The sequence below is a fragment of the Podarcis tiliguerta genome, assembly GCF_965153285.1.
Source record: "Podarcis tiliguerta genome assembly, chromosome: 6".
NCBI classification, from domain to species: domain Eukaryota; kingdom Metazoa; phylum Chordata; class Lepidosauria; order Squamata; family Lacertidae; genus Podarcis; species Podarcis tiliguerta.
In genome coordinates, this window is record NC_139539.1 from 89,987,345 (window position 1) to 90,006,351 (window position 19,007).

The following is a 19,007-nucleotide window of genomic DNA, read 5'->3' on the forward strand; positions in this document are numbered from 1 at the left end:
CCGTGGGCTGGATTGAGAAGGCGATTGGGCCACATCCAGCCCCCGGGCCTTAGGTTGCCTACCGCTGGTGTAGATGTTTGCTCTGGAGGTTCTGTGACAGAATTAGTTGACCTGGCAGCTCTTAAAAGTGGAGAAGGTTTTTTCTGTTACATTTTTCCCTTCCCGCCTCCCATTCTTCCACACTCAGCTTGTATCATATTCCCTACCCTTATTTGCTGGGTCATCACCTTGTGGTGAGTGGGCTTGCATGTTCCTATGATCCTTGTGACCAAACAAAAAAACAAGCCCTGCTAAAGTCTTCAGAGTGGGCAGAATTGAACGTACACAACGACGTCACAAGCTTGTAAAAAAAATCTGGGAGAGATAGGAGATCCCAGCAGACTTCAGGGATGCCAAAATCATCACTCTTTTTTTAGAAAAGGTGATAGAACGGACTGCAGAAATTATCGAGGCATCTCTTTATTAGCTGTGGCTGGCAAAATTCTTGCAAGGATCTTAGCAAACCTTCTCCTAATTATACCAGAAGATATCCTTCCTGAATCCTGAAAGGGTTTTCGACTTTCTAGGGGGACAGTGGCTATGATTTTGACTGCTCGACAGCTTTAAGAAAAATGCAGAGAGCAAAACCAAGCCCTGTATATGGCGTTTATTGACCTGAGGTCTTTGACACTGCCCTGTGGACTGTCTTCTGAAAATCCAGCATCGCTTGAGCTCTGCAAGTGCTGCTTTCTCCCAGCTGAAGCACCAAGAGTATGAGGACTGGATGATTCACAGGGAAACCAAAATCCTTGTTTACAAAGCTACTACCAACTTTACAGAACGTTTGCAAAACATGGGCCACTTATAAACTACATCCAAATCCTTGAGAGATTCCATCAACAGTGTCTCTGAAAATTTTTACGCATCATTTGGGAAGACAGGTGAACTAATGCCAGTGTACTGGAAGAAGCAAAGATGCCCAGTGTCAAAGCAATGATTCTTCAACATCAACTTCATTGGACTGGTCATGCTGTGCAGATGCCTGATTATCGTCTTCCAAAGCAACTTCTCTATTCCGACTTTAAGATTGGAAAGCGAAATACCAGTGGTCAACAAAAGAGGTTTAAAGACACTCTCAAGGCAAACCTTTTTAAAATGTTGTAGAAGCACTGATAACAGGGAAACACTGTCCTGTGAGTGCTCCAATTGGAGACAGCCTTTACCAAAGATGTCGTGGACTTTGAAGAAGCGCGGACTCAGGGCAAAAAGGAGAAACGTGCTAAGAGGAAGGCACGTTTGGCAAACCCTCACCGTGATCAACTCCTGCCAGGAAACCTATGTTCCTCACTGTGGAAGGACGTGTGGATCCAGAATTGGCCTCCACAGTCACTTATGGACTTATGTTTGAAACCGTGTTCACGGAAGACAATCTTACTCTGCTACAAGTGATCGTCAAAGAAGGAGAAGATATTCCCTACCCCTGAACTTACACTCGACTTTTTTCCCATCCCTCCACCTTAGTTTTACGCTCTTTCCCCCCCTCCTATAATAGCTTTCCTATCTCCCTTTCTATAACCAATGAATTACCATGAACCTTTTTTCTCGCTTTCTAGTTTCCTTCAATACCACCTCTGGCCCTTTGACCTTGCCTGCACTTGCCCCGCCAAACCTCTGCCTCCTTGCCACTTTCGCTTAACACGAAGGGAGTTGCTGGTCCTGGCATGGGGTCAGCCAAAATGCCATGGGCAGCTAGAGCATGCATAGGCAAACTCGGGCCCTCCAGGTGTTTTTTTTGAGACTACAATTCCCATCATCCCTGACCACTGGTCCTGTTAGCTAGGGATGATGGGAATAGTAGTCCCAGACATCCGGAGGGCCGGAGTTTGCCTATGCCTGAGCTTAGAGGGTGAGGCAGGCAAGTGAGGTGGTGGTACTGGGCAGGCTGTGGCACTGAGATGCACCTGGAAGTGTCACAAGGCCCTCTGGTGAACCCACTGTTTGAGAAATACTGCCATAGAACTTAATGGGAACCACTGGCAATTGAGCCTGCTCCTGTCTGTGTAGCCCCAAGCAGGAAGAAGAAGAAGAAGAGTTTGGATTTGATATCCCGCCTTTCACTCCCCTTCAGGAGTCTCAAAGCGGCTCACATTCTCCTTTCCCTTCCTCCCCCACAACACACACTCTGTGAGGTGAGTGGGGCTGAGAGACTTCAGAGAAGTGTGACTAGCCCAAGGTCACCCAGCAGCTGCATGTGGAGGAGCGGAGACTCGAACCCGGTTCCCCAGATCACAAGACTACCGCTCTTAACCACTACACCACACTGGCTCAGAATCCGGAGATTCTGTTTGTTTGTTACACCAGAATGCGAGCAAACCTTGATATTTTACATCCTCCGTTCTGGATTTGTTGTTGTTATTATTAATGTCATTCATAAAGCAAAACAAACTGTCAAATCAGTTTGCATTAATTATACCTCTAGAAAGTTCTATGTTGGTATAACAATGTTTGAGATTTTATTTAATCTTGTGTAGGCAAGCCTTTTAGGTCTTTTATCTCTCTTAGCCGCTAAACCCTTTTGTTTTTTTATTCCAGCTGGAGGTCATGCTTGAAGACAATGTTTGCTTGCCCAGCAATGGCAAATTATACACAAAGGTAATCAACTGGGTGCAACGCAGCATCTGGGAGAACGGAGACAGTCTAGGAGATCTGATGGAAGAGGTTAGTCTTTTAAAAACGAGCTTCGGCAGCCTTTAACAATTAAGCTTTTCTGAAATTAAGGATGATCCTTTTTCTTTTCTTTTTTTTCTTTAAAAAAAAACCTATTTGAAAAATTTAAATCTTACTGTAGGTATCCCTAAGCTGAGAAACTTAGGGGGGTTTCCAGGTGAGCTGCATAAACTGTTCAATCTGGTTTTTCTGTTTCTGTTTTTACTCTTTTAACGACTTCGCTCTTGTGAAAACGGGGAGGTGGTTTTTAAGGCTCACTGTATGTCCTTAATGTGTTCCTTTTTGCAGGGTTTTTGCTTAAAGAGAGACAGTAGGTAAAAGGTTCTAATGGTTGTTCCTCCCCATTGATTTATCTCCCCATAGGTTTATTAACAAAACTAGGATACTCAGCGCTGAAGAACCATAGAAGAAACTTCAAGTGTAAAGAAGCAGCAGTCGTGCCCCAGTTCTCCTAAGAAAATCCGCTGGGGGCAAAAAAACGATGATGATGATTAATGGTGTTTACTTCTTTACAGGATATCTTAACTTTTGACAAAACTTGTGTAATTAAATAGCCTTTCTCACATACCCAGCAGTCAGTGTAGTCTCAATCAGAAATGCCAGCGTCTTGAGAATCACAGTGGAGATAACTATAAATTTTGAATTGTTAGCAAAAACTTAACCTAGCTTGCCATCAAACGAGCAACCTTTGAGAATGGTTATGTTTGCTTTATTCTGCCCTTTCTTAGAAGCCCAGTCAAATAGTCAGATTCCCCTTGCAGTTCTCGTATTTAGTAATGGGCAGTAGACTTTCCCGAATGGAAAATCAGCCCCTCTGGGTTGTACTCAGCTAAGTGACATTGTGAGCAGGGCTACTCAAAAGTACAGCTTAGCCGGATACAGCTCATCTTTAACATGACCCCTTTTGTAATCCAATTGTGCTTAGTTTACATGCATTATTCACTTAACTGGACAAGGAGAAGATGTTTGTATTTTGCAAATAAGAAAAATGTGGGGTTTTGTGTGTGTTTGAGATTGTCAACCTGTACAGTTTATTCTGCAAGATAATGTACACCGTCACACATCTTAATGTTACGGCGCAGGGAAGCCAAGGCAACTGAAGATTTCTTTTGAGCTGTGGAAGCGGGGATCCGTCGTGCTGGAAGATCTGTCATCATGAGAGCAACTTCTTTTTTATTTTTATTTTTTTTGCCATTCTGCTAGATGGAAAGAAGAGAACCTGACTGAGACTTGGAGCCCTTACGGCGTCTTGTGTTCTGTGTACCGATAGTTGAATTAGGCAATGGAGACTGTAGCCACATGGCTGTTCTGTTGTTTTTCAGGTTCAAACCTTGTACTACTCAGCCGACCACAAGCTGCTTGATGGAAACCTGCTAGAAGGACAGGCTGAGGTGTATGGCAGTGATGATGACCACATTCAGTTTGTGCAGGTACAAATTGCACATGGTCTGAGGTAACCTCAGGTAAAACTGGTTAGAGTAGTAAAAGGAAGAAATAACAGTCTCAGAACAGTAGTTGCCTTAGACGGCTCGTGTGGTCTAGTTCATGAGTGGCAAGCGTGGCCTTCCGGATGTTGCCAAGTGCAGCTGCCCTCAGCCCATGCTAGCATGGGCAGTGGGCAGGGATGGTGGGAGTTATAGCGCAGCAACATCCGTAGGGTCACAGGTCAGCCACCCCCGATTTAGTTCCTTCAAGCTATAACGTAATACAGTCGTACCTTGGCTCCTCAACAAATCGGCTCCCAAACAATCAAAACCTGGAAGTGAGTGTTTCGGTTTTTGAACGGTTTTCGGAAGCCGAACACACCTGCAGCCAATTGGAAGCCACGCTTTGGTTTCCGAACGTTTTGGAAGTCGGACGGATTCCGTTTGACTTCCAAAGTACGACTGTAAATATGCCTTAGTACTGAAAGCACGGCATAATGAACAAGAGCAGTTAATGGAGGTTCATCTTAAGATTCTGGAATGTTGAGAAGGGATTGCAGTGCTAAAAATTGCAGGAGTTTGCAGATAGAGCTTAAGCGATCCGAGGCAAACAAGGAGCGCTGAATAAGTTTCTGGAAGCAAGAGCTTCGTAGCATAGAAGTGCAGGCTTTCAGTTGCAGCAGGTTATCCAACACGTGACTAGGAGTAGCACGTCATGAAGTAGCCCTGGAGATTTCCTTTGGGAAACCTGCCATACAGGGCACAAACTGAGCAGAACCAATTTGTCATTGCAAGAATAATGGTATACTTCAGGTAGCCTGCAAACAGCGGGAACGTTCTGTATACTGTAGTGCACTGCATTAGTAACTTGGTGAAAATTTCACTTTCTGGATGTGATAACTGCCATAATTCAACTTCAAGGTATATTTTCAAATGGGAGCTTTTGAGTTTCGGCAGCCTAAATGAGTCAAGATATTTGAAGTAGAAACGAATCTGTGACGAAGCAGAGTTCAGTTCATTTTGCAACTTAAATGTAATTAGGTGGTGGCATCTGGAGTTGCAAAAAACAGAGAGGTGATAATATTAGCCTTCTCTCAGCTGCTAATTTAATAGGTTTATTAGCAGGAGTTGAGATTTGAAGAAGTTTAAATCTCCTAATACTTGGGAGCTGTTAAAAAAAAAAGTTTGTACAGGTGTCGGTAGAACCTAGATGCAAATCAGTCTTTCGGGGGTGAGCAAGAATCCTCAGACTTCAATTAAATGATTTGTCCCTTTAAATGGTGGGTTCTGGCTAGTTACAATAGACAAGTAGGTTGCTTAAGTGCAAGGCAGAGGCTGAGCCTAAGCCCAAATGTCAAACCCCATACTTGATTCCTAAATAATACCCATTTCCCAGAAGGAACACCCCCAAAGCATGTGTTGCAGACAGAACTCGCACCCCACTTAAAAAATGACAAAACCACATCCTGAAAACATGGGAATCCTTTTTCAGATGTAACTCACTGCCTTCCCCACAAGTTTATAAGGCAGCAATCAGTCTTCTTTTCTCTCCCCGTTTTTGTTTAAAGAAGCAGCAGGCACTTTGACTGGGTTCACTGGAAAGCAAAAACACCAACTGCATAGTAGTTAAGCTTTCCTTCTCCGGGAATGCCTCTGGGACCATGTGGGATCCAGAGACATTCTGGGAAGAAAAAGGAGAAGAAGAAAAGATGGTGGTTAAAAGCAAATGAATTAAAATTAAAACGTTCAGAGGAGCAGGGGCACCAAGGGAGGTGTCTAAATCCCATTTGGGGGAGAGAGAAGAATGAAGTATGTTAGACAAAAGGGGAAATGGCTCCAGTAGAGGAACCTGGTGTAATTATTCTGAAACAATAGAGATGGGTTTCATAGACCCGAGGTGGGCAGAAGGTAGATTGGCATCTTCTCCTAGATCTCTGGGTGATCTGCAGGAGATTGGCAGAGCTTTCTGTCTTTTAATTGTTTTAACAATAGCAATAACAAAACCCTTCCAATTTCAAGGAAGTTCAAATGAAGAAAGCTTAAGCGAAAGTGGATTTTTGCGTGAAAGGATACGGCTTTGATTACTAATTTCTAGGCTCGGAATGTCCTCAAGACCAGGCACAATTTCTTTTTTTAAAAAAACAACTAGCCATATGTCCCGTGCATCTAGCTCTGGCCGGTAGATTTTGGGGTTCTAGTAAAAACAAATAGCTCCAGCAAGCTTGAATTGCATCCACCCCACTCCTTAAACCACAAGGCACTTGCAAATTAAAGATGATGGTTTGGTACAGATAGGAAGAACGGTGCTGAAAAAAGTAGACAAAATATATGTGATTTGGTGGAAAACCTTATGTAATACCTTGGATTTATACAATAAGTCTTTTAGAGTTTTGCTGTGTAGGCTATGCACCCTTGAAACTTGCGTAGTAATAACAGTTGCCGCAGGTACTTTGAAACAAAGTGAAGATCGTCCCATTAGAAAGCATAGCTTACGTGAAGCTAGGTCATTCATTTGATTCAGAAGCTAAGGACCGTGAGTTGAGTATTGGGGTGAAATGGGTTTTGCGAGTAAGCGGGGCATTACGTGCTCCACGTTGCTGAGATTTTGATTCGTCAAGTTGCCTGTGCAGATGTTCTTATAAATGAGGCTGCACAGAGGTAAAAATAGAAGAGAAAATAGTTCTGAAACAAAGGCAGATCACGGTACGCTCTGTGGCCGGGTTTCTGTAGCTGCCTTTTGATTTTGCAGAAAAAGACCCCCCGTGAGAATGATCTCAAGCAGATAAGTAGCAGTTCCTCTGGAAGTCTTTCTCCAAACGCAGCAGTGCAGAGTCCTAAACACGAATGGAAAATTGTTGCTTCAGAGAAGACCTCAAGTAAGCAGAACTTTGTTTCTGGGGATGTTATTTTTAAATCACTGTGCACCCATGCTTAAATATGGAAGTTGCGGGAGGCAGTGCCGTTTTTTGCAATTGCGTTAATAAATGCAGTGTTCTTTTCTCGCCTTCAAATATTGGGGGGAAGCTGAAATTCCAGCCTACCTAGAGGGTAATGGTATGGCTTTAGTGCAGGCTTCCTCAACCTCCAGGTGTTTTTGGCCTACAACTCCCATGATCCCTAGCTAGGAGGACCAGTGGTCAGGGATGCTGGGAATTGTAGTCTCAAAACATCTGGAGGGCCGAGGTTGAAGAAGCCTGCTTGAGTGGAAGAAAACGTGTTCATATTTTGGAATTAAATGTACTCTTTCCCTCCCCTTGCTTCCCCCCTCCCCACCAGATAATACCTACCTGTGTCTCGCTGTTCTGGATGGCGTGTTTTGTGTGATTTTCCTTCACGGGCGTAACAGTCCCCAGAGCTCTCCGACCAGCACTCCACGGTTGATGAAAAGCTTGAGTTTCGAGATCCAGCCAGGTGACCTTATTGAAAAGCCCATGTCTCCGATGCAGTATGCTCGATCTGGATTGGGAACAGCAGAGCTTGGCAACAAGCTCATAGCCGCAGGTAAGGAAAACCTACTAGCGCTTCAAGCAACGCGGGCCTCTGCATTTTCTCATACTTGTGCAAACTGCCATGGGAAGTGTCTTGCGGAGTAATTGCTTGCTAAAGTTGGGTTCGCGAGGCGATTCTGTTATCTTAAATACCTCTTGCGTACTTTGCATTCCTGCTAGGTGGATATAACAGAGAAGAATGCTTGCGCACCGTAGAATGTTACGACCCCCGAAAGGATTGCTGGACTTTTGTTGCACCGATGAGGACACCAAGAGCCCGGTTCCAGATGGCAGTGTTAATGGTACGTGTGGGGTGAATAGCCATGCCCTCTGGCACCCTCTAGGTAGGCTGAAATTTCAGCTTTCCCCCAATATTTGAATTTACTTGGATTTGGCTCTTGATTATATGCCAAATCCAAGTAAATTCAGTTAAAAACCACATTTTTAAAAGAAGAAGGGTGCAGAAATTTCAACACTTGCCAAAGTGCTCATCCAACAATACAGTGGTGCCTCGCAAGATGAAAAGAATCCGTTCCGCCAGTCTCTTCGTCTTGAGGTTTTTTTCGTCTTGCGAAGCAAGCCCATTAGCGGATTAGTGCTATTAGCGGTTTAGCGGCTATTAGCGGCTATTAAAGGCTTAAGGGATTAGCGGATTAGCTGCTAAAAGGCTATTAGCGGCTTAGATCAGCTGATAAGCGGCTTAGATCAGCTGTTAGGCGGCTTAGCCATCAGCTGTCAAGCGGCTTAGCTAACAGCTGTTAAGCGGCTTAGGGGCTTGGGGGGAAAAGGGGGGGGGGGAACCCCAGGAATCGCAAGACATTTTCGTCTTGCGAAGCAAGCCCATAGCAAATTCGTTTTGCGAAGCACCTCCAAAACGGAAAACCCTTTCGTCTAGCAGGTTTTCCGTCTTGCGAGGCATTCGTCTTGCGGGGCACCACTGTATCATAAAAAGACATCCTACACACGCAAACACTAATAGATTAGTCTGATGTTAGCCTCCACTGTAATGCTGAAGTATGATCTCAAAAACTTAAATGCCCAAAGCAAGGATAAATAAAAATGTATTTCTGGCACCTGATAACATGGACAGTCACGATTCCAGTGAGTTTCCCTGCAGAGCACAGGTGAGGCACACAAGAGAAAAAATTGACCCCTGTGGAACTCCACCTTGAAGGTTCTGCAAGGCCAAACAGCACCCCCAAAGTACCTCTCTCTTGACGAGAGTCCTCCCAAGTAGGACCAGAACCATTGCAAAACACAGACACCCAATCCCTGATACCATGGCCGAGGTTGTCAAAAGCTGCTGAGTGATCAAGGAGAATCAACAGTGTCACACACTTCCTGTCCCTGCCAGAAGAGCTCATCGTACAGAGCAACCCAAGAATCCAATTCCCCGACTTAAAATTTGTAGCAGTTCAGCACAAAGGTGATGGTGATGTGTTCCTCTGCACTTTCTGAAAGGATACACCTAGGTTCATAGTTGCCTGTAATGACAGAACAATTCCTTTTCTTGGAGGCTTTCCTTGTCTGATTTAGAAACTATTCACTACTAACACACCAGGCCCAGGCATGCGTGTTTAACCAAAACAATGTAATGGATCTTTGTTGTAATATTTATTGCTTCTTCAACTTAGGGGCAGCTGTATGTTGTTGGTGGGTCCAACGGCCATTCAGATGACTTGAGCTGCGGAGAAATGTATGACCCGGAAATTGATGATTGGACTCCCGTTCCAGAGCTGCGAACCAACCGTTGCAATGCAGGTAAGAGTCTACAATGCCCTATGAAGGTTATTATTTCTTTCTAAGCATTCAGGCAATAAATTGTTTTGTTTCTCTCTCTCCCCACCATGGATTAACAGGTGTTTGTGCCCTGAATGGAAAGCTGTATATTGTTGGCGGCTCAGATCCTTATGGTCAGAAAGGATTGAAAAACTGTGATGTCTTCGATCCCATAGCAAAATCCTGGACAAACTGTGCTTCACTTAACATCCGTAAGTCCGTGCTTTCATTTTTCAAGTTGGAAGGGACGCGGGTGGTGCTGCAGTCTAAACCACAGGTCGGCAGTTCAAATCTGCAAGCAGGGTGAGCTCCTGTTGCTCTGTCCCAGCTCCTGCCAACCTAGCAGTTTGAAAGTACACCAGTGCAACTAGATAAATAGGTACCGCTGCAGCGGGAAGGTAAACAGTGTTTCCGTGCGCTCTGGTTTCCGTCACGGTGTTCCATTGCGCCAGAAGTGGTTTAGTCCTGCTGACCACATGACCTGGAAAGCTGTCTGTGGACAAACGCCGGCTCCCTCAGCCTGAAAGCAAGATGAGTGCCGCAACCCCATAGTCGCCTTTGACTGGACTTAACGGTCCAGGGGTCCTTTCCCTTTCCCTTTAACCTTCAGAGGTTGGGATGGCTTTAAGAATTCAAGCTTTTTAGGAGACAGAAATTTCTTAGGGCAGCTTCAGCTGCAGTGTGCCACTGTTAGAGGTCTGCTACTGCTAGTTTTTAAATGAAATTGGGTGAGAATCAACCCCCTGACAGTTGGTAGAGCATGAGACTCATTAATCTCAGGGTTGTGGGTTCGAGCCCCGTGTTGGGCAAAAGATTCCTGCATTGCAAGGGGTTGGACTAGATGACCCTTGTGGTCCCTTCTATCTCTATAATTCTGTGATTTTGAGAGAGAAGCTGCATCCGTTGCTGCAGCAGAATTTAGTATTGAGGATTGTTGTTTTTCGCAGTGAGAGTGGCAACAAGTGGAATCGCTTTCTGAGACCTTTTAGACTGACTTACTGGCAGTTGACTCTTGGCTGGCGTGAAAAATGTCCCCTACAGTTTTTGTGATGCTTCTGTCATTAGAGCGCAGCTTAAAACCCCCTCCCCCTGATTTGCAATCTTCTGTTGGCTTTTCATTTATAGGAAGACACCAGTCTGCTGTATGTGAGCTCGGTGGACATTTGTACATCATCGGAGGAGCCGAATCTTGGAACTGCCTTAACAGCGTGGAGCGTTACAACCCAGAAAACAATACCTGGACCCTGATTGCACCGATGAACGTGGCTAGGCGTGGCGCAGGTGTTGCCGTACTGGATGGTAAGTTTGTGTGAGTGGAGCTCCGCAATTCAGAGTAACCCCCTTTTGGTGGGGGGAGGATATAGACCTTGTGGCCAAGAAATGGGGCACAGCAAATCAGAATACATGACAGAGCAATAGGGGTAATGGCTCACTCGATGTTTGCAAGCCCATTATACTGGCTGAAGATGTCTAGAGACTGATTGTGAACCATAAACCACCAGAATGCCTATATTATGCAAATCCAATTAAAAACACTCGTAAACGTAATAGGCCGTATAGTAACAAATGCAAAGTTATTTACTAGAACTACTTCTCAAAAAGTAGATACCACTTTTCATAATGTCAAAATCTACATCAGGACAGAATACAGTGGTACCTCGCAAGATGAGAGAGTTTTTCGTTTTCTGAGTTGCTTCGCAAGACGGATTTCCCTATGGGCTTGCTTCGCAAGACGGAACGTCTTGCGCTTTTTAAAAAACCGCCAATGCATTCCTATGGGAAACCGTCAATACACATAGGTGCTTCGCAAGACGAAAAAACTCGTAGAACGAAAAAACTCGCAGAACGAATTAATTTCGTCTTGCGAGGCACCACTGTATAATAAAAACGTAACTTTCCGGTTCACCACCAAGTCCAGTATGTACAAAAAACCCGGCTGAGCGTTATGGAGGTACAGTGCCACCTCTGGTTGCGGACGGAATCCGTTCCGGAGGTCTGGCCAGATCCCAAGGTTTTTGCAACCGGAGAGACTGCTTCTGCGCATGCAGCAGTAGAGTGCTTCTGCGCATGTGTGCATGGCAAAAACCCGGAAAAATACTTCCGCGTTTGCCGCTTACGCATCCCAAAGTTTTCGTAACCAGAGGTACCACTGTATTCAGAAGAGCTGGAAAGTGTTGAAGTAGAATTTTATTGCCATCATAATTCATTAATTTTTTGTTGTTGTTTCTCTAAAATGATATTTATTAAATGTTTAATAGTTACAAAAAGAAAAGGAACAAAGAGAAAAAGAAACAATGAAAGTTTAACAAACAATACATCAAAAATAAAAATAAAAAACAATACCACAAAACAAGAAGAAGAAATTAAAACATTTAAAAACACATCCAATTTTCATTTCATTATCTTTCATATGCTTGTTTCCTCGACTTCCTCGCACCTCCCTTTTTTGTATTCTAGTTCAAATTAGCTAGTTCAACAAATCCTTTCCCTCTTTCTCAATTTTTGTTCTATAATTTATCCTAACACAGTTTAACTTTAAATTTTCCACTTTAGCACATTAACAATTAATATTCATATAATTCTTAATAACACTTCTGCTAAAACCATGTAACTTCATTCCAGTATTCTTCTAACATTCATTAATTTTGCAATATTTCTGTAAATATACTTTAATTTTTTTCCAATCTTCTTCCATCGACTCTTCTCCCTGGTCTCGGATCATAATTCATTAATTTTTTGAAAGCTCAAGCAGTATGTTTAACCTTGCTCAGTACGCAGTTAACCTTTCAGGTATAGCTTTTGTGCCCGGAACATGGTTTTCCCCCCTACACTTTACTGAAGATTGACTGCTATCCACCCTACAGGAAAACTCTTCGTCGGTGGCGGCTTCGATGGTTCGCGTGCTGTCAGCTGCGTGGAGATGTATGACCCTGCCAAGAACGAGTGGAAGATGATGGGCAGCATGACCATCCCAAGAAGCAATGCCGGTTTTGCAACCGTGGCCAACACCATCTATGCAGTGGGTGGCTTTGATGGCAATGAATTTCTGAACACGGTCGAAGTCTACAACCCAGAGTCAAATGAGTGGAGCCCATACACAAAGATCTACAAATTCTGACGGACAGGAGGAGTGTCTTTAAAACTAACAGGCTTAGTGATGTAATTGTCAGTAGAGGTACACATGTGAATAGGGGGCGGGGGGGGGGGTGTTAAGTTGCCATCAGCAACACAAAAGCTTTTTGCATATTGCATACTATTAATATGCTGTACATATTTTTATTTTAGAAGACGTGCAGGGTGTTCTTTGTTTTAGGATTTGTTACTTTAGGCTGGAAGTTGATAATTCTGAGAGAATTAGAATGAAAGCTGATGGCATGTCATTTCAAGAGCTTCCCCCAATGTTTGTTTTGCCAATTTGCACACACAAATACTTTAACCTTAGAATTTGTTTCTGGTACCGGCAGGAAATCTAGTGAGTCTTCAATGTGAGCAATGCTTTTTAGGGCTTGTTCGAGGTTTTTTTTTTTGTTTAATCTTAACCGGGGAAATCTAATAAGCCTTATTTAAATAGATTTTGGCTTTATATAAAAGAAAGCTGACACACCTGCCAATTTGACTGCCTTTTATAACTTTTTATATATAAATATAGTCATAGCCAGTTGTTATATTCTGAAGTGACATGAAATAATACATTGGAACAAAAAAAAGTGAGTAAAATCTCAAAAAGTTCACAAACTGAAGTGAAACATGTCGTTTCTTCATGTGTGAGAGCCTTTCATTTTTGTTTTCCTGCTACATTGTATGAAATCCAAGTATGCAATATTGATTTTCATTGCCTTTGAGTGGAGTTTCTGAACGTGGCCATAGTGTAAGGAAGGGGGGGGGGGCGGGGAATCTGGTTCTGAAATTCAACTGATTTAGAGAGGGTGCTTTTTCTGTATGGTTGTTAGGTTAAGCAGTTGTAATAAACATGCAAAGCTGCAAAATGCTAAACTTGTGTGGTGTGTTAGCAAAGTTACCTATCTGAAAATTATTGTATAAGTTTGTATCTTTCTACTGCAACCTAAAAAACATGCTATAATTAAAAACTGTGCTTCATTTGTTTAACAATGGCTGTTTAGTATCCTTGCATCGTGTTTTCTCCTAATGGTCTAGTTTGCCCAGTACTCTTGATAGGGACATCCCTATCATCATTTTTCAGCTTAACAAATATATGCATGTAGTTCCCCCCTCATTGGGACAAGAATCAAACCAGGACGTATCTAACCTTAGTTCATTTTGCAGGAGAAAACTGGTTGTCAGCTTCACCAGGAAAAGAAAAATGAGATTCTTTCTGTTCGGTGCCTGTACATATTTAACTTTGCAGGATTATTGATTTATGTTGTTCCTAGATTATTACACTTCTCCAATGCTAGCAGTGCCAAAAATTAAGCTCCTCCTGGCTAAATATAAATAAACATCTAAGAATACATAAACCACTCAAGATTATTCTATGGATTTATACTCCCATCTTTTAGAAAATTAACACAATTTAGAAAGTACACCAAAAAGCAGGGTGGGCTTTCCCTGGACTTTATGAAGGAAGCAGAACACTTTTTAGGGTGTAGAAACCAAAGACCGAGTCACGTTTTTTTGTTTTTAAAAAGAGTACAGGATAGCAGACTTTGCATGAGAGCAGAGTTTATGTGCTCTTAACAGCTCTACGGCAGGCAAAAATTCTGGTTGAAGCCTTTCCTAGCTTGAAAATACCAATTATGGGAAACACTTCACCATGATTGTACTTTCTCTAATTCTGAATTATGCCATATCCTATGGCAGCCATTTAGTGACTGGTGTCCCCAGTACTCCCTCAAAATTCAAACTGTCCAAAAAGCTTTGCAACCCCCAGTTTAGTTGACCAACAAATGTACAGGTATCAAAGAAGACAATTAAGCAGAGAACTGCTATTTAATAAAAGAATAGCTCAAATTTTTAATATCTTAACAATTTTTAAAAAGAATAATTTCAGAATATAAATAATATCAAAATTTATTTCAATACAATGAAAAGTTGGCTGCTGTTTAGGTAACAGCTATAAACTGAGCTGAAAAAATAAGCTTTAGGTATGTGAGAATATTGCTAATTTATATGAGCGTTGGACATAATATAAAACCACTAATTTTGGCTCTCACTTCAAGACATATTCCATTTTCCCCCCAAAGTCCCTGTTTTCATTTGCCAACATTCAGCAGAAACTAACCATGTGACCAGCACAGGTAGATAAGACAAAATACAGTATTTATTGACAATAAATTAAAAAAAACTCTCCTCTGCAGTAGCTTGCACACATTGACTGCAGCTGAGACACTGCTTATCCATAATCAATTAGAAGCAAAACAAAAACGGTGGTTCCATGTGTCATTGAATATAACACTATATTCTTCTGAACCCCAAAATGTGCATAGCCACAGTCAGTATCTTTATACAATTAGTGAAATCCCTTCAGTTTAGTGAGACTTCTCTAGGTCTCTGGTCTGCTGCTTGCTCCTGGCCCCTCAAAGTCACAGATATCAGCCCCAAAATTAGCCTTTTACTGTTTGCATCTAGCCATAATTGACTTGTAGAGATGGACGGGCCCACGAGGGTCATCTAGTCCAACCCCCTGCAATGCAGGAATCTTTTGCCCATCGCTGCACTCACAAAATTGCATTTGCACAATCACGGGGGTTGTGGTCCTGCTCCCTCCTCCATGTGCCAGTATGGAGAAAGACTGAACGCACCTTGTGCCGCCTTTTGTTTAACAAAACAGCCGCTTGCAGAAATTATTTGAGCAAATTCTTCAAGGCAAGCCTTCCAAAACAGGCAGCGACGCAAAAATGCTTGTGTAGTATCCTTCTAAACAAATGAAGCTGTACGATGCAATCCTAGGTTCCTTCACTCAAAAGTAAATCATCCATTTACTTGCACTTAACTCCCAAACAAATATGCATAGGATTGCAATCGTAGCCTTGAGTTAAATTGACTGGGTGAAAGTCAAGTTTGCCAAGGTAGTTCCATATTGTGCCAGCATAGGGAACTCGCAATACACTTTAACAGTTCACAAGTCCTGTGCTGCCATGACTAGGCCAGCGTAAAGCAGAAAAATGGGAACATTCGTTACTTACTGCAAATGGCGTCTCTCGACTTCTCATCTTCTTTCTTTGAGAAGGAAAGACATCCTATCTGGAACTTTTGTCTGTAGCGATGTCCTGGGGGATGGGCGAGTCCCCATCATATTCCTCGGAGGAATTAGAAGCATGCCGTGTGTCAGGAGAAGGGTGGGAGGTCCACATTGCTTTCACAACCTTGCTCAATGGTTTTAGAATGACAAGCCATTTTTTTGCTCTTGTTTCTGGGTACTTTGGCATAACAGTGAGGCGAATGTTTCCACAGGCAGAATCTGCTAAGAGCTGGTGGGGGCAGGCGTAAGCTATGGCATAAAGTATGGGGGGGGGTAACACAAATACAATAAACAAATAAACAATGACGCTCAATTTTGCTTCAAAAGTGCAACGCAGAGCGCCGTCTGGTGGCAAGCGGTCATCAAACCAGTTCAAAATGGTCCCTGCCCCGATGAGCCCCTTCCACCTTGGCAATACCAGTTTGCCAATCATACTACGTGAGCAAATCCCAAGCTACATTTCTCTTCACCAATTGCCTCTAGGAGCATCCACTCGGGGGGGGGGGGCAGAGACGGTTGACTGGATCTCCAAATTTCATTGCGTAGTACTTCTGGGGAAAGCTTCCTTTCGGACCCACTGTAGTCATCAAGGTACGGCAGCTGTGCTCAAGGCACTGATACACACCTCACACAAGACAGTGAGATTTTAGCCTTGCTTCTATTCTGTCTCCCACGTAATGGCCTCTCCTGCCAGGACCCATGGCTGAGCAGGAAAGAGGGGAGGGAGAAGACAGTGAAGAGGACAAGAAGTAAACAATAGGGAAGAATACAGTAAAGTGAAAAAATATTGTTTTAATTAAGAGAGGCTAGAAAGGATGAAATGCCAGAAATTCAATAATGGGATGAAGATATAGGACATTCTTCACCAAACTGGTGCCCACTAGATGTTTTGGACTACAGTGCCAATCAGCCCCAGCCAAATTTTCCAAAGTTGATCACAGGTCCTTGTTCTAGAGAGTAGCTGGAGACAAATCCTCTCTGGTTGTATCCCTCCCATTGGACTGAGAATGTGGGCTTCCTTTGGTGGGTTTCTTCCAAGCCTTCTCTCCTAGGAGTCTGTGACTCTGCCTCTGCCACTCCACCAATGAATTACCTTTGCTTTTGCACCAGCAAAAATGCTGCTGTGCTACTGCTATTGCCCTTGCTCAGGATTGCTGGAGGATTTGAAATCCTGCATGTGGGCCTAGCCGGCTTCTGGCCTAATCACCTACTGTGTTAGGACCTCTGACCCACCAGTCTGCTTTCCTCAAACCACATCCCCCCTACCCTTCACCGGATGTCAGATGCTGCATCGGGGGGGGGGGGGGGGAGGAATTACATGGTTGCAAAGGAACAACTGGGAGCCTTAGTGTGTGCTCCTAATTGCTCCTTGGTAAGCAAGGCTTGTCGGCGCCCAGCAGCTGATCGGTGCTTACAAGTGAGCCTCGCTGGCGCAGTCGATCCACGCCCAAAGCGGGGCTTGCTGTGAGCACCAATCAGGTGATTCACAGGCGAGTGATCCCACTCATCTGTCAAAAGTGGTTCGTGGGGTAGGGCTATGCTTTGTGTTTGAGAGGGAGCTCAGAGGGGGTTTAAATGATTTCCGCAATTGCTAATTGGTGCCTTATATACCTAAGTGATGTGGGGGCCTCGTTGGAAGAGAGGTCGTGACTGTTGAGACCACTGTGTTGGCAGGATCTCTGCTGAGGTAAGCTATCGTCACTGCGATGTGGACTCTCTTTTTTCTACTACTATTTCTTTAGATAAACTGCGTGTTATCTTAACAACCATTTGGGCCTTGCAAGTTGGTTTTTGGTTTTTTTAATGTACGGAAAAATCAGGATTGGGGGAAAAGGGGGTTCGCTCTTTACCCCCACACTACAGTCCAGAATTTGTAAAAGTATTGTGCTGAGTTATCATGACTAAACTGTCTCCCTCACTCTGCTGGCACCAATACCTAATACAAATATGAGCTTTAGGGAGATGTTAAAAATCCACACACACCCCTGCTGTGGGTCCCAATCCTAACCTTCACCCCCCTCCCCTCAGCAGCTGCTATATAGATAAGGGGTGGGTGGGGAAGAACAGCACCAAACTACACAATTAATGTAACGTATAGTTTGGGACCTTAAGCATAGCTGCCGAGAGCGCAAATAATGCCATTTAGTAACACTGCTCTAAGGTCCATCTTTGGCTGGGCCATCAAACTGACGTGTTCCTTCGCTGCAGGGGGTTGGGCTAGATGACCCGCAGGGTCCCTTCCAACTCTACAATTCAAAAGCTGCACAATTAGAGCCAACCCCTGTTCTTTATCTCCAGACAGACAGATTCATAGCACTGTTTAATATTGTTGTCCAGTTGAGCTAGTTGGCAGCATCCAACCGATAAACGGTCCCTGGAGAAGGGGGGGGGGGGGATGAGAGAAGGAAACGCATAGATTTAATTACTAAAACCTGTCCCAATGCGATCACTTATTACCTTTTAACAACTTTTCAACTGCTTTGTTACAATGGCAGTTCAGTCATACCTCGGGTTACAGATGCTTCAGGTTGTGTTTTTCGGGTTACGGACCTGCCGAAACCTGGAAGTACTGGAACGGGTTACTTTCGGGTTTCGGCAGTCGCACATGCGCAGAAGTGCCAAATCGCAACATGCATCGCAACCCGAGCGTCCACAGTATTGGCTTCCAGCTCATTTCTGGGTCCAATTCATAAGAGTGCTGGTTATGGCTTTCAAAACCCAAAACTGCTGAAGACCAGACTACTTGAAAGGTAGTCTTCGCCTACCCGAGTCTGCCCCATATATTGAAATTAGGACAGTCTCTCCTCTGCATTTTCAATTTCCGCAGCACAGCTGGTGAGGAGGAAGGAGTGTCTTTTTGGTGGCTGCACCCAGGCTCTGGAATTCCTTACTAAGGGAGATACTTTTACTTACTGGCTTTATTTTAATCAAGCCTTGGTGCTCTCTTTTCAATGTGCAACTCAGTTTATTACACTTCAATTCCTAATTTTTATCCCTTGTGTTTTGTTTTCTTTTAATTGTAACGTATAAAGTACTGGCAACTAATAACACATGACATTTTATTGTCCTGAATTAGATGAAACAGGACAGTTCTGCCAATCAAGGCCATGTTAATAAGCTGCATGATTTTATTTCTATACAATAATTTAATTGGAGACACACAGAAGCATAAAGGCTTTGGTTTACATAAGTATTCTCCCTAATGTCTATGTTTTGCTCAGGTTACAATTGTATTGTTTCCCCCCGTTTTGCATTTATTAGCATCCAAACATTCTGCAGCTGTGCTGAAAAGAAAACAACAACTGCTTTTTGTTTGATGCTAATGCAAATTATGATCTTCGAAAGCAATCAAGACTGTTTGATAACACAACTTAACAAGACTGTCTCTTTGAAAAACCACAGGGAACATAA

General features: G+C 43.4%; 2 protein-coding genes and 1 long non-coding RNA gene across 8 annotated transcripts in view; 1 reads left to right on the forward strand and 2 right to left on the reverse strand.

Moving 5' to 3' along the window:
- Nucleotides 1–13,507, forward strand: part of IVNS1ABP (influenza virus NS1A binding protein) — a 28,246-nt gene extending 14,739 nt beyond the window's left edge. Inside the window, exons 7-15 of the mRNA XM_083446341.1 lie at nt 2,572–2,697; nt 4,029–4,136; nt 6,880–7,006; nt 7,407–7,631; nt 7,799–7,920; nt 9,253–9,379; nt 9,478–9,609; nt 10,523–10,696; nt 12,262–13,507. Coding sequence (XP_083302467.1) covers nt 2,572–2,697; nt 4,029–4,136; nt 6,880–7,006; nt 7,407–7,631; nt 7,799–7,920; nt 9,253–9,379; nt 9,478–9,609; nt 10,523–10,696; nt 12,262–12,515 — 1,395 coding nt within the window. The 3' untranslated portion in view covers nt 12,516–13,507. The remainder of the gene's footprint in view (nt 1–2,571; nt 2,698–4,028; nt 4,137–6,879; nt 7,007–7,406; nt 7,632–7,798; nt 7,921–9,252; nt 9,380–9,477; nt 9,610–10,522; nt 10,697–12,261) is intronic.
- LOC310680129 overlaps nt 3,151–19,007 on the reverse strand; it is a 72,338-nt gene continuing 56,481 nt past the window's right edge. Inside the window, exon 2 of the long non-coding RNA XR_014512651.1 lies at nt 3,151–6,489. This is a non-coding gene — a long non-coding RNA (uncharacterized lncRNA). The remainder of the gene's footprint in view (nt 6,490–19,007) is intronic.
- Nucleotides 14,329–19,007, reverse strand: part of SWT1 (SWT1 RNA endoribonuclease homolog) — a 30,993-nt gene continuing 26,314 nt past the window's right edge. For 4 of the 6 annotated variants that reach the window (XM_083446316.1, XM_083446317.1, XM_083446315.1 and 1 more), the window contains exon 19: nt 16,369–17,970. In XM_083446316.1, the coding sequence (XP_083302442.1) occupies nt 17,865–17,970 (106 nt within the window). In that variant the 3' untranslated portion in view covers nt 16,369–17,864. Of the gene's footprint in view, nt 15,039–16,368; nt 17,971–19,007 lie in introns of those variants that run through there. The other 2 variants (XM_083446318.1, XR_014512634.1) reach the window with 2 other exon arrangements.